Genomic DNA, 16,522 nt, shown 5'->3' with positions numbered 1-16,522 from the left:
CATATTAAGGTGGCGGTATCGAACTCCTTGAAAATGATATAGGATGTGTGTATTGATGAGAAAACCTTACTTGCCAAGTTTTAATTTTTTCCAACAAAGCGTTTTTGAGTTACGCAATTTTTTGACATCTCAAAATCCCATTGAATTACTACAGGGAAGGACTTTTGGCACTTTGCCAATTTCTCAAAATAGCAACATTTTTGAAAACAAAGATTTTATTAAAGCTGATTTTCTCTCCTTTATAGCAGTTGTATATAAAAGTTTTAAGTTTCATTTGCTGCCAATATATCACAGAATAATACAAACCAAGTTTATTTTCTAACTTAGTGTTACCTAAGTATATATTTAACAGGAATGTTGGTACTTTTTTTTTTTATGATTTTTTGATTTTTTCTAGAAACACTAAATTACCTAAATTCTAGGATTTTTTTAGCCAACAGGGAAGGGTGCTATGGTTACCAAACTTTAAGGGATGGTAAATAAGATTAATATCTCAATTCTCTCGTCAGTTTTTTCCAATTAAGTGTTTCTATTTTAAGCTACAGTGTTTCTAACATTCCCTAAAATTAAAAATGGAAAAAATAATTTTTTTCAAAAAGTAAACACTTTATCCAAAAAAACTGACGAGAGAATTTATATATTAAGCTTATTTACCACCCCTGAAAGTTTGGTAACCATAGCTCCTTCCTAAGTGGGCAAAATAAATCAAAAACTGTCAAAATTAAAGGAATTTTCAAAAAATAAAGAAAAACATAAGAATTGTTACAATTCTTATAAGACTTTAAAAAAGGTGGGGAAAATACTTTTCTTTGTTATGTTAAAGATTTAAATGAATAGACCTGATTGATCAGACACAGGAGCTATTTTTCTGCAAGGGTGTTGTATTTCAATTAATTAATTATTTCTCAAAATGATGACAAAAACGTCTGGAAATAGCATTTTTCAACTTATTTCAATGGCCCATCTGCATAAACAGAACGTAATTTGGCAGCACACCGTAAAAATGGCATTTCTTAAATAGAATTATATATTTTGTATCTCAATTTTAATTCAAGAAATGCTAACGGTATGCAACAAGTGAAATAAAGCAACCGGAATTAAGAACGGTAGTTTCAATTGTTATGGAGGACAGTGTTTTGATAATTAATTTATTTGGAGTCTACCGGTTTTGTTGCGCACTACTACCTGCATAATTATCTTAAGGGTACTACACCCTGTGGTAAATTTGACTATTTTTGCATTTTTCTCAAAAATAATAACACACTGGTAACAAAAGTTATGTATATTATTGGGGCAAGGAATCCAATTACTACACTGAAATTTCAGTGACTCAAGACAAGCGGTACAGTATATATGATGGGAAATGAGGTACATCCTAGTGGTACCTTATTTCTTATCATAAATAATGAACTGCTTGTCTTGGGTCACTGAAATTCCAGTGTAGTAATTGGATTCCTTGCCCCTATAATATACATAACCTTTGTTACCAGTGTGTTATTAGTTTTTGAGAAAAATGCAAAAATATACACAAATTTATCGAGGGGTGTAGTACCCCCTTAACACACCCTAATGTACGCTTTTAACTCAAAGCTTGCGATAAGATTTTTGGCTGGTAAATCGGACCATTAACATGCACTATAAACACAAGTGTTAATATTTTAACGTTATTTGACCAACAATTTTTTAACATAAAACACATAGTTTCCATTAAAAATTTTAACATTTAACACTTTTATTTTCACTTTAACATTAAAATGTTAAAAAGTTAATAGCCGTCTTACACTTGCACACTGTTCAGTGTTCAATGCTACATTTTCGTTATGTTATTCGCCGTAGATGTGATAACAGAATAACTACCAATCAACCATAGCAATCGGTTAAAGCAATTTTTGAAGAATTGCCCTATATCGCCCTAATAAACATTTACCAAAAAGTAATTATCCCCTTCAATCAATGACCATTATTCCAAACGGTTGATTGTGTGCCAAATTTGAGATATGCATTCGAAGCAGAATTTATTTCTGCACATTATGGCATCTCATTTATTGCAATGGTCACAATATTGATGTCGCAGCGTAGATATAAATGATCGTAACCCAAGCTTTGAAAGTTGCAGTAAAATCCTATTGCCTTGTATTCAGTATCCGTTGAAGGGAAATCTGTTTAGCTCTCATATTGGATTATCCTTTATGTTTCATGCTCTTGGATGGGATCAAAACATGTGATAATCAATTAAACAATTGTCATTATTCACATCAGTGATCATTATTCAAGTAATGTATGGGGGGGGTAATTACTTTTTGGTAGATGTTTATATCGAATACAATACCGCTCTTTTCAAAGATACTAATCTTACAGATGCGAGTGATCAGCAAGATATGAATTACGAATTACGACCCATATATTCAAACTGTTTTCACCTATTGCTATGGTAGTTAATCCTGTTACATCATCATTTTTACGGCGAATACATTTTAATCTTTTAACATGTTAGGAAAGATGTGTTTATCTGTTAGTGTTTTAAATAACGGTATTGCTCGCAATTTTAACGGAAGTGCTACCAAGAGCATTACAATTGAAATATTTTTATGTTACAATTACCGTTGAAGTGTTAATAACAGTTTAAATATTTAAATTTTCGACCTTTTCGTTGAAGCATTTTGTGCAAAAGTCCCTTTTAAATCTGGGTCAAGCAGATCAATGTCGTGATATGATATCAAATAGGAATATATATATACGTCGTATATATATATATTTTTTTAAATATACATATGATTTTGAAAGCATATGTCAGGATTGAATATCTATTTGGTCCATCATTTGACGACATGAAGTCTTCAATATTATTATTCCATGTGATCTGGTGGTGACATGAGGTTTCAGTTCATTTCCTTGTAACATGTGTAATTCTTGTGGAGTATCCCAATGATAAAAAATCTAATCAATAAAATAAACCACAGATATGTGAAGCGATCAAGCAAAATCAGTCGGAACTCGGCAATAATAAATTTGCAGCTTCTTATAAGATAGTAAAAACATGTACAAAGCTTGATTTTGCAGAAAACCTCATTGAAATTGAACAACCAGTTCCAAAGATATGAGCAATTATAGATATTCCAAAACAAAAGGAAAAAAAAGATATATTTCCTTTGTTTGGCTATATCTCAAAATCAATATTTCCGAGTTCCGACTGATTTTGCTTGGTCGCATCACATATAAACATGGGTTAAAAGTTAATTGTTGGGCAAATTTGTAATATTTTAAATAATTCATATTATGTCCCAACTTACACGTATTTAGAATCAGCCAAATTACAGCAACGAGCAATTTTGCATTAATGTCGTAGCAGTTCCATAAGCGGCCAAGATAATAAATGGATTTTCTTTACTTTCATTTCATTGTAACGGCTTAAAATACAAATCGGGGTCAAGCAGATCAATATCGCGATTAGATATCAAATAGGAAACATGTATATCATGTATATACATGATTCTGAAAGCATGATATGTCAGGATTAAATATCTATTTGGTCCATCATTTGACGACATGAAGTCTTCATTATGTGATCTGATATGTGATCTAGTGGTGACTGGACATCTCATCACGAGGGTCAAGAATCGTAGCCTTGTTTCAGATATGAACCATTTCTAGAGACCTTTTGTCACTTATTTTTACATGGCAAACATTTTTAATTTTTGGCCCCTGTGAGGCCAAAAAACTGAGCCCCCAAGATTTGACCTTTTTGCTTATAACTCAAGAACGGTATGTCGCAGGAAGGTCAAACTCTACTTTGTGTGAATCCTTGCAATGGGAGGAATAATTTGGTGTGCCAGATAACCAGATTTGAGCAAATTTATAATTTGACCACTGTGTTGACCTTTAATCATTTATTTTTGTTAACATTTTGAATGTGTTATAGGACCATAAAAGGAAGCTAAAAAGTTGGTTTGGTAGAGTCCTGTGGGGATGCGCATTAAACCCTGGTATGTAATGGGCTAATTAGATTCAACCAAATTACAACAAGTAATTTGGCATTAATGTCGTAACAATTCAATAAGCGCCCAAGATACTTATAGTAAATAGATTTCTATAATGTATTTCATTGTAACGGCTTAAAATACATGATCAAAACACTTTCTGACAGCTACTTATTATTTTATTGTTTTCTTAAAGAATAGCACAGTTTAGATTGGACCGAAATCGAATATTATGGGTTTTTATTCAAATCACATGTTTTATGTTTTGCAATAAATTATCACGTCGATATTGAAATCCAATTAAGAAATAAAGGGTAATGCATGATCTTTTACACGAAAATAATGTGGCCGGGGCAGTAAAAACGTAAATAATGGGTGAGGCGCAGCCGAACCCATTATTTAAACGTTTTTACTGCCGAGGACACATTATTTGCGTGTAAAGGATAATGCTGCACCCTTTATTTCTATTCTATTACCACAAAATAGTGTGATTTAAAGAGAAAATATCAAATTTTTTGCCCAAATATTTCAAGTTGTTTACCTCAAGGTGGAGCGCATACGCGTAGCCAAAGCGTATGCACATTCCAATAACACAACCTAACATTCCATTCTCCCTATAAGCAGGTATGCACATACAATAACACACCCCTGACATTCCATTCTCCCCTACATAAGCAGGTGTGCTGTGCGCTCTGCTGTGCGCTGTGATGATAGAAGAATATAAAGTTCGTTGCCCTTCGGCTTGACACTTTATCGCTAATTAATGGTCTGTCACGTGACGCGTTTCAACAAATCACAGTGCGAGATTTTGATTAATGGGTCGTGGGGTAATAGAATTTGAAATAAAGCGTGAAATATGCATCTATAGAGGAGTGAAATCAAACATGAATGAGGAGGGGGGAGGGGTCGATGTATTTCCTACACAACACAAATTCGATGATTTAGAAAGGAATATGGATTTTTATCCTTTAGTTGATAAAATTTGTGTAATCTCATTGGTCAAATACTACTAGAATAAAAAACCCGGTATTACCTGCGTACTCCTCAAATTGATATACAGACAAGTAATATTTTCCGTCTTTCCGTGAGGGCACGGTGGCTCAGTGGATACGGCCTTGGACTCATAATCTGAGAGCTTGTTCGACGTGCGTGGGTTCGAGTCCCCGTCCCGCCACCGTGTTGTGCCCTTGGGCAAGGCGCTTTGCCTCACTTGCCTCACCCCACCCAGGTGCAATGGGAAGCTGTTAGGGGTAGTCACAGTCGTTGTACTGATGAACCCTGCGCCATGTGTAGATTGCAAACGTGGTTCCGATTATTCTAATGACGGCGGAATAAAATGTAAAGCGCTTTGAGGCTGTTTACGGCATAAAGCGCTATATAAATATCTACATTTTTTTCTTATCTGCGCAGTCCTAACACACGAGCGTATGCGTAACAGACTAATCAACTAATTGGATTTCTTTGAATATGAAATAAACATCTACTAAATACTATAAAGTAATTACCCCTTGGTCATTATTCCTAATCGGTTGATCGTATGCCAAATGTGGAATATGCAGCCGAAAGAGAATTTATTTATACGTATTATGGCACCTCATTTGTTCCAATGGTCCCAATATTGATGTAGCAGCGTACATTTTTAATGAAATTAACTCAAAATTTGAAAGTTGCAGCAAAATCCTATTGCCTTGTAATCAGTATCCTTTGAAGGAAATCAGTTCAGCTCTCATTGGATTACTCTTTTGTTTCATGCATTTGGAGGGGGATCAAAACATGTGATAATCAATAACAATATTGTTATTATTATCACCAGTGATCATTATTTACGTAATGCCAAATTTAAATATGAAGATTTCAATATTGTTTTATGACTAACAAGGTCCTAAATGGCCTACAATTTCAAGTTGTCCTTCAGTGGTAAAGTTAGATTCACAATTTACTGATCGGGAGGTGTTCACAGATGTAACCCTTGGTTTTCCACTTCGTGTGACCTTCTTGGTCACAGAAAACATTGAACTTGTAATGTTTTAATATGGGATTAAGTAAATAATGACCACTGATGCGAATAATGGCATTTTTTTAAAATTGATTATTACATGTTTTGATCCCCTCCAAATTCACGAAACAAGAAGATGAATGAGCGCAGAAAACATATTCTTCCACGGATACTGATTACAAGGCAATATGACTTAGCTGCAACTTTCATATCTTGAGTTACTTTAATTTAAATGTACGCTGCGACATCAATATTGAAACAATTGGAACAAATGAGGTGCCATAATGCGCAGACATACATTCTGCTTCTACTGCATATTCCATATGTGGCATACGATCAACCGTTTAGGAATAATGTCCCTTATTTAAAGGGGTAATTACTTTTTGGTAGATGTTTATGTAGCATTTTGTGTGGAACAATTACATAATTAATTAAAGTAGGTAATGGGGATACGCATCTTGCACAAGAACAAATAAACACAATGGGGACGATTGCTCGCTACAAGAGGAAACAGAATATATTTAATAAGAAAGAATGAACTGTTTACCAACCCAAAGTGTTACAATTAAACATTCGTTGTATGGTGTTACATGTGCTACATATTTCACATTTAAGGGCTCTGGTAGCAACGTTTGGACAGTATTTTTTGTGGGACATGACAGCTAGCACATCAGACATATCGAATTGCATTCTGAACACGAAGAATGTCCTTCTGATATCAAATAATTTTGATTTTTGAAATTTGCGATATAATATAGATTTTATGGCAAATCATTAAAATTTTATATTTTTTAAATTTTCGATATTTAACAGTCCCCGAAGTAAATTTTATAAATCTAATGACGTATACTTAAAGGTGTATGTTGCTGGAATGAAAAACCGACGGTCAACTGAAAATTGTGACCTTTCATATTGAAGATATAGATTTTCCCCAAAACACCCAAAAAATTAGATCTTTTTGGGAGAACAATGGATATCGTCATTATGAAAGGTTAAAATTTTCAATTGATCGTCGGATTTTATCCCAGCTACATACACTTTGAGTACAAATCATTAGATTTAGAAAGTGTACTACGAGGACTGTTATATCAAAAAATTTAAAAATATCAAATTTTAATCAGTTAGCATAAAATGAGTATTAGATTATATCGCGAATTAAAAAAATATCAATATCAGAAGGGCATTCTTCGTATTCAGAATGCAATTCGATATATTAGGCCTATCTAGTGTACTCTCAGCTCCCATAAAAATACTGTCCAAACGTTAACGCGGGTGTCGGCTGCAGACGACAAGTTTCAAATTTGTTTTAAAAATTCAATAATTTTAGAAATGTTAATTTTCATGACCATATTTGAAATCAGTATGAAAAATGCATCAAATTGAGTACAAACAAGCATAGTATTGATTCAGTACTTGAGATCGCTCTTGATATTTTGAGAAAATTTGGACTTCTTATGTTGACGCCTATGGTTAGCACGCAGAGCATACTGTTCGATTCTTTAAATAAATCCCATTAGTTGATTAGTCTGTCCCAAATAAGAATAATTTTAATGCTTAATCATGGTATCCATCAACTAATACATTTTCATTATGTCACGTATTTACAAGTAATCGAGTACTCCAGATGTTTGATTATTTTACCGTCGTCAATAAGCGTCGGATCATGATATTTGATATTCGCTTATATATTTTCAATTTCCTCAAAGTCATGATGATAAAGTCAAACAATATATCACAGATTAGACTCTTCCATTATTTACCTGAAGGGTAAGTCAAATATCCATTAATGTTAAGATGTGTAACGAATGTATGATATAATAATTGATATTTAATTCAAATTTGTATAATTTTTAAGTAATATGTAATTTCAAAATGCACAAAGGAAGCAAATTATTCAAATGAAAGTGTTATATTTTTGTTAAAATAAGGATGTGTAAAATTCACCGTGGTATGCAAAGTTTGAAAAATGGTATCGTCTGGACGGAAGGTATATAATGGATTAGTCCGGAGTTTTTAAAGCGCGCACCTAGAGATTTCTCTTCCACTTGAATTGGACAATAACGCTCTGACCGGAGAGCACTTCAGGGTTTTACATATTTTGGTGCTCTAGGGGTAAGTCTGAATGCTTCTTTCTTTGATTTGGTTATTAATGTTTTAACCGTAATGTACGATTTAATGAGCTTTTTTATTAACCTGGTTTTGGACATTATTTGTAGGCCTAATGTTTACACATTATTACAACTTACACTTATTGGGTATCCGACAATTTCGGTGTGTCTAGGACTACACGTTTCATATTTTCTTTAAAATTTCAAACACAAAAATTCAGAATTGAACATTTACATGACCATATTTGGAATCTGCATGAACAATGGATTAAAATGAATACAAACAAGCCCTATATTGGTTCAATATTTCTTGAGATATCTCTTGATATTTTGAGAAAATATCGCAAAATTTGGACTTTTAATGTTGAAGCATTAATGTCGTTATTAGAGACATTGCGATTTCCAAACGTAGACATCGGACGTACGTTGATCTATTCAAAACCACTCTCCTGTATCGAAGCGAGGTCACGTATTTAGCTATTTTTGAAGATATTCCACGTGCGAAATCGACGTAGATACATCGTTGATAATGTATAAAATTTGTCCATTTCACAATATATTAAAGACAGCCAAAGATAATGAACATACGAAGGAAAGTCTAATTATTATTATGATCTTTTTTGTTTGTAACAAATCATTATAATAAAGGTACAGCGATGTATTAAAAATGGACTAAATTTAAACGCAATATTCATACGCAGAGATTGCCCATTGAAATGTGTGTGATGCTTTGCGTACAAAAAATGACCTTGCGATTTCCCATTTTGGATTCCCAACGTAGAATAAAACGCAGATGCTACGTTGAATATGCTGATTTTACCTCATGTCTAAGTCCATGCAACGTGCCCAATTTTCAGGACGATAAAGTCTCATTTTGAAAGTAAAGTCATGATGTATGGATGTAGTGATCTTTAATCTACCAAAATATATGTTTTTGGGCAACTATAATATTTGGGGAGCACCAAAAACAATTAAGTTTAATCAGTAGATCAAAATTTTAGTCAAAATCAAAAGCGGCCTGTTTGAATCAGGCATAGACTCAGCTTACTGTTATCGGGACTGTTAATTTTTCCATCACTATGCCCTCTATCGACCTAGGTTAGAAGCTGTTAGATTAGATCAAATATTATAGTCTTTATTCAGCTTACTTGTTCTCCTTCGTGACGAATGAGCATAATCCAGTTTGGAACCGAGACTAGCAATATTTAACATCGTATTAACGTACGTAAAAACGTTCCACGTGCTGCGTTTAGAAAATCGCAATGTCTCTATTATCCCTCATCTAAGGCCCAGTTATGCGGTCAAGATAGCAATTGAGTTTTATTTCATTTTTACCTCCATATTTCGGTTTCAAATTTACAGAAAATCTTCCTGGCAGTTATTGCTATCATTTCATAACTTTGTAAATACGATATAATTTCATAACAAAATTAAAATTGGATTGAAATCGTACATTATGGCTTGAAGTGGTTAAAACTAGTAAAGCATGTAGATGACATGTAAATGAAGTTTTTGTATAGTAAATGTAGACTTGATAAGCGTATAAATGAATAAGAGTTCACTATTAATGGCTATAAGAATGCAATAGATATAAAGGAACATATATCCAGTATATTCGGTGTCCAAAATGGTCCAAAAAGCGGTATTGTGACTTGTGAGATTCCGGATAGTTCGAACAAGATGTCTAGATTCCGGTGCGTGCATGATGTGACAGTAGGGATGGGAGTTCGAGCCCAGGCGCTACCCCTGTTTGTTCTTGTGAAATAATTAAGCTAACTTGAAATTTCACTCGACAAGGAGCTAACCAATTAATGTCTCGGTTACCTTTATGGAGGTGATCATGAATGCGATGGTTAATGTCTGATCTCGGCAAGACATCAATGAATCTTAATATAAATACAAATTTGGTGTAAAAACAACAATTATGGTACATCATAACAAAAAAACACCCTTTCCAAACATTTTTTTTTTATATTAGCCTTATTTGTTTTTAAATATTGACCATATAAAGCATCAAAATAAACTTTTTAAAATTCACAAACGCCTATTTGCACAAAATGATGCCTAAAATCGGAAATAGACCAAAATGAGAAAACGGTTTCTAGAGTCCATCTTCCTTTTTACGATGAGCATTATTGCGCATGCAGATAAGCGTAGCGTATCTGTGCGTTAACAAATTGCGCGACTATGCAACGCGATGCGTTGTTTCGCGCGTGTACCCTGCTGGTACGACAAAGATTTTCTTGCCTTTTAAATTGCGGAAACCGAGTGAAATAGTGAAATAAAATTAATAGAATAGTTTACAAATCTGGATTTTCTTTCCTTGTATTTATAAAAAACATAACAAAGTACATACATTTCAAACAAGCTCAATTTCGCGAAAGAAACAATGTCTAGAGTATACAGCCAGCAAACACAAAACGTTTTCGACATCATTCGCAAAAGGTTAGAAAACGTTTAAATGTCGGGTTATATTAAGAGTATAAAACGGTTTCATTACCTTAAAAACATTTTTGATAATCTACTACTCAGCAAACAAAAATGTTTTACAAAAAACGTTTAAATGCCGGGTTATATAAAGGGTATAAAAACGTTTTAATAACATTCCAAAAACGTTCTTGAAAACTTGATACAAAACATTCTAAACAGAATGTTATTTTGGGGTTGAAAAAATATTTTTTGCCCAACAGTTTGCCCAACATATTTGCAATAACGTTTTAAAAACGTTTTCATGACCTTTATATAACCCGACATTTAAATGTTATTAAAATGTTTTGAAAAAACATTTTAACATCATGTATTAAGTATTGACAAAATATTTGGCAAAAATGTTTGCAAAAATTGTTTACAATAACATTTTTTGCATTTTTGAAAACATTTAAAAATATTGTTGTAGTTTGTTTTTATACAAAACGTTTTAAAACGTTATCATAACCTTTATATAACCCGACATTTTAATGTTATTAAAACTTTTTTACCTAAACCAAAAGCCAAAATATAACGTATTTAAAACGTTTTTAAAACGTTTTTGTGTTTGCTGGGCAGCCACCTGAAAATAATTAAGAATTACTGAACCAGTCACATCCGTCATGTCTGTGATAGACGTGCAGGATTGAACGTTATTAATCATGACCAATCTCAATTTTAGACAAAATCATGCAAAATTCTGCTCATTTTAATCTTAAACATGCATCGCATCTAGATTGCGTTGGACCAAATATATACTATTTTTGAGCTGCAAAATATTATTTGAAACTTGGAAATGATCAGAACAATCCACTCGATATCGAGTATGTTCAGTGATTATTTATGAAAACAATCCATGATATTCGGAAAAAATGTAATGTGCCAACCAAGACTCTGCTAGAATTCTCGCTATTCGCAATAAGGGCGCCGCCAGCGGTTTGCGATGTAATCGTGATGTATCATGGGAAAATCGTGATGTATCATGGGAAAAGGTCGACATCCAAGTCCGCGCAATACGAATAATACCATGCTATTACATAGGAACACGTGACAATATTTTTAGTTTGTCAATATAACGGTATTACACGCAAATCGATAGAGAAAAAATTAATTGTGCACATTTCAAATCACATTATTAAGTATTATTGAGTATCGATTCGCGTGTAACACCTTTATTTTGACAAACTAAAAAATATTGTCACGTGTTCCTATGTAATAGCATGGTAATATTCGTATTCAGTATCGAAGTTACGTAATGTTACTATGCCAACGGGATCACGCGCCAGAGTAATGAACTACGATCGAAACAATCACCACACAAAGTATATGGTACTCGAAGGATATAAAAATAGCGTGATCCGGTAACCAAGAGAATTACGTAACCACTTCGATGCTGAATTGCGCGGACTTGGATGTCGACCTTTTCCCATGATACATCACGATTACATCGCAAACCGCTGGCGGCGCCCTTATTGCGAATAGCGAGAATTGTACCCGCTACAGAAGACGCTAGGGAAAATTAGCCGCTAGATCTGCTATATTAAAATTTTATTTACGGCGGCGGTTCGTCGTTGCGTCTGACGTTTTCCTCAATACAGCTGCATTCGCGGTAACAAAAACCCTAATATGACCCTAGCATATGCAGGCAAATCGAAATCTCAACCTCCCTATTTTGCTCATAAAATATTAAAGCCCGGTATTAAAGCCATGTTATAATATAGATTAGTATTTCTTTTCCATAAAATGTTAGCTTTTACTGTCAGATATGACCCCTTTTAATTTTGAGCCGGACAACTGAGGTTGTGCGTTGGTTGTGCTACTGCACGGGCCTTTGATGTGTATTTACCATCCCGCACGCCGTGTACTTTCTGTGATGTGAACATCGTGTACGCGTTCGACTATATTTCCATTGTAATAATAAAACGACGGTTTTATTTAAAATCGCGAATTTTGACTACAGCACCTAAAGTCTTGATTTTTGCAGGGAATGTTAGTTTAATAAAGTATATTACAGGGAATGTTAGTTTAATAAAGTATATTACAATCTTGTAAAAAAAACAGAAAATATTGAGGGCGTCCTCCTCAGCAAATGTTATAATGTGGTTTTAAGAATAGGATAAGGGCTGCTATGTGTAGATGAGTACAATATACTGTGTGTAAATTGCTAAAATGTTCACAGGGCAGCTATTGCACTTATCCTCTTTTGTCTTATTAATAAATATACCATTTTGTGTCTGCTTGTGCATTTATTAATTTATATATTTTTTGTCCTTTATTTGCAGACGACCCCAGAAGGCATTATGGGTATTTTATCAGAGTGTCTGCTCCTTTTGCTGCTGGTTCAGGCCATGAGCATTTTCACTGTCCATGGGACTGGTGAAAATACAGCGGTAAGCTTTAAGGGCTGGGGTATGAACGTTTGGACAGTATTTATTTTGGGACATTAGAGCACATCAGACATATCGAATTGCATTCTGAATATGAAGAATGTCATTCTGATATCAAATAATTTTGATTTTTTGAAATTTGCAATTTAATACACATTTTATGGCAAATCATTAAAATTGATATTTTTGATATTTAACAGTACTTGAAGTAAACTTTATAAATCTGATGATTTATACTTAAAGTGTATGTAGGTGGGATGAAAAGCCGACGATCAATTGACAATTTTGACCTTTCGTATTGAAGATATGGATTTTTTTTCCCCAAAACACCCAAAAAAAATAGGTCTTTTTTGGGAAAAAATACATATCTTCAATATGAAAGATCAAAATTTTCAATTGACCGTCGGCTTTTCCTCCCTGCTACATACACTTTAAGAATATATCATTAGATTTATAAAATTTACTTCGAGGACTGTTATATATCAAAAATTTGAAAAATACCAAATTTTTATAATTTGTCATAAAATTTGTATTATATTGTGATTTTTTAAAAATGAAAATTATTTGATATCAGAAAGACATGCTTCATATTCAGAATGCAATTCGATAGGTCTGAGGTGCTCTCATGCCCCACAAAAAATACTGTCGAAACGCAATAAACGCTCATTTTGGATCCCTTAAAGTATCTGGTGTTGTTTTTAAAAGGCATCGGGGCCTATAACAACTACTACAATCGCTACTTGTGGAACGGGACCACAAGTATCTCGGTGCTATATTGAGAGCTTAAAACCAGAACCATCTATGTTCACAATAAAAGTTAGGATTCCCACGTGGCATCGCATGGTATAAGTAAAAAAAAGTAGATTGAACAATTTGGTGGTGTTCATCGATGTTTATTGACATAAAAATATATACTGTCGTTTCGTACTTTATCAAAGAATTTTGATAAAGTACTTTTGTACGAAACGTCAGTATATATTTTTATGTCAATAAACATCGTTGAACACCACCAAATTGTTCAATCTACTTTTTATGTTCATAATAGCTCACAATTACATGTTACTCATTTCGGCAACAAATGGATGGTAAATTATGCCCTCCATAATAAATGTAATTGACTTTGGGCATACCGTATGTATGGTTACTTAAACAGTTAGTTAGACGCAAGTGATCCTGGGAAGGGAAGATATCTTCTCTACCTGGGTGATTGTCAATTATCTAATGATACTGTCAATCAAAATTAAATCAACGGCATTCAAAACATACTCTTTTCTCTACCTCATCAAATATATATTATACAAGGCCATCTTAGTTCGCCTCAAATTTCCCAAGTTAAAAATTGTCCACAATGCGTTACTAATTACTAATTTTTTTGTCTGTTGGACGAGCTTTTCATCTCTTTTTATCACTGTGGTCAAGACGAAGAATTTGATTGAGATTTACGATTGAGACTATTTTGATTTCTGACGATGTCAGACGCGAGATTATTGTCCCGGTGGGTTCAGTTTGTATTTAAAGGTAGGACGTATGACCGTTCCAGGATTTGAAAATGACCCCTATTTCACGGGGAATCGAGGACATTTGCAGCAATTTTACCCCTATTTTGCGCGAAATCAAGGAAAATTTGCCCCCAAATACCTCCCCTATTTTTATCATTTTGAGGACGCATTTTCATTTCACCCCCTTATCACGAGGAATCAAGGACATTTTTCCGAAATAAATACCCCTATTAATACCATTTCAATGACGCTTTTGAATTTCCCCCTATTTCACGGGAAATGAGGACAATAACGAAAACTGAAGCGGCAAAACGCGGATGAAAGTCCTAGAAATACACCCTATTTTTCATTTCAAGGACAATTTTGTTCCAAAACACCCCTAATTTGGACAATCGCGAACAATTTTGTCCTCGAAAATTCCGCGGACATTTCTTTAAAAGTACCCCTAATTGGAACCATCATGCGTACACATTGTCAGTGAAGACTGAACCCACCGGGATTATTGTGTGGTGGATTTAAAAACAAAACAGAAAAAGTGCAATTTAATCCAGCGGGTTTAACGCGGAAAAGCAGGTAATTTTGTAATGCGCGCAGGGGCTTTGAGACGAACTATTGAATTAAGATGGCCTAATAAGAAAGACATTTTAAACACTTTTATACCCATTTTATCGAATGTCGTTATTTTTAAACTTGTTTCCATGGTTACTCTTACAGGTAGATAATCCTCCACCCCCACCAGATGGTGACCTAGATCTTTGTAAGTACTTTTATTGGTATTGAAGCTGTTTTTTTTAAAAATTATAATCTTATATTTAATGTTACTAGCAGTCACCCGTCTTTCGCGGTCACTGTCTTTTGCGGTACAGATCAGAACAATCGAATAAATTTACAATTTTGCAGGACACTTTCGTTCAACATGGGCTAAATATTTTGCCCAGCACAGTCCCTTAGTTGAATAAATGCAGGCCTTCAAGACATCCAAATGCTTAGCCTTACCAGACTTGCACCTGAAAAGTCACCCATTTTTTTCTTAACCATGGGACAGGAAATTGTCGAAGTCTCAAAAGTCACCCATTTGGGCTACAACAGAAAAGCATCAAACACTTGAACTAATTCAATAAACAAACACTCTGTTGACAATAGGTTCTCCATAAAAACAGCTACCCTTTGAATACATGCTAATGTTGACAAATTAGTTGAATAAACAATACATGTTAATGCGTTTCTGTAATAGTTGATGCAGTGACCGGAGCATGAGACAAAAGAAGTATGCGAGTGAAAAATATGGCATTGTTATTTTAGGCTGAAAGGCCTTTTCAGTGCTTTTGGAACTAATTAACGTAAACAAAAACAAAATTTGACGTTTTATTGGGGTGCGCACGACCTTGTTCTTCGCATCGCAAAAGTCTGTTTTCCGAAATAATGTAAACCGTAAAAGTTTTTAACCTTACCAATTCGCCAATTACAGTCATTTATTATAGATGTTTTTACAGTAAAAAGTATATTAGTTTCAAGATCAATAGCAATGCACACATAGTTTCAGCTGAATATCGTAGATATTCGACGAGTACAACTGTGTTGACAGAATAGTAGTTTCGACATGATGTAAAAATTAAGCACTTTCTCTGAACACCGTCACATCGTGATAGATGTCTGAAGTAACCACATTAATTTAAATAAAGGACCGATTCGAGGATAAAATTTTACGACTTACAAGAATCTTCATGTATTATATCTTCAATACAAAAGGTCAAAATTTTGAGATGATGGTCGGCTTTTTCTCCCAGCTACATACACTTTAATCACACATGATTTGTTTGATAAAGTTTACTTCGAGGTCTATTAAATGTCAAGAATGTCAATTTTTCAATAACATTTGCCATAAAATTTATTGCAAAAATCTGATCACGCCACTGTCTATACGTAAAACACGACATCCATTCATCACATAATTGCATGTCACATAGTTCTTGGTAAACCAAATCATTGGCTCGTTTGAAAAATTGGACTAAACTTTCATTCTGGACTAAATTGAGAAAATATTTGGAAAATACATGATTTATCTTTTCAAAACGTGATTACTTACAAG

At 33.8% G+C, this 16,522-nt stretch overlaps 1 protein-coding gene across 9 annotated transcripts in view; it reads left to right on the top strand.

The window, feature by feature from the left end:
* Positions 1-7,951: 7,951 nt before the first annotated feature.
* The window catches only part of LOC140169836 (Golgi-associated plant pathogenesis-related protein 1-like), a 42,155-nt gene continuing 33,584 nt past the window's right edge, over positions 7,952-16,522 (top strand). For 7 of the 9 annotated variants that reach the window (XM_072193142.1, XM_072193146.1, XM_072193145.1 and 4 more), the window contains exons 1-3: positions 7,952-8,085; positions 12,830-12,937; positions 15,148-15,190. In XM_072193142.1, the coding sequence (XP_072049243.1) occupies positions 12,848-12,937; positions 15,148-15,190 (133 nt within the window). In that variant the 5' untranslated portion in view covers positions 7,952-8,085; positions 12,830-12,847. Of the gene's footprint in view, positions 8,086-12,829; positions 12,938-15,147; positions 15,191-16,522 lie in introns of those variants that run through there. The other 2 variants (XM_072193143.1, XM_072193147.1) reach the window with 2 other exon arrangements.

Source organism: Amphiura filiformis, chromosome 14, assembly GCF_039555335.1.
Source record: "Amphiura filiformis chromosome 14, Afil_fr2py, whole genome shotgun sequence".
In the NCBI taxonomy this organism is placed as follows: Eukaryota; Metazoa; Echinodermata; class Ophiuroidea; order Amphilepidida; family Amphiuridae; genus Amphiura; species Amphiura filiformis.
Note: the sequence above shows the minus strand (reverse complement) of the source record. Positions and strands in the feature narration are given on the sequence as shown.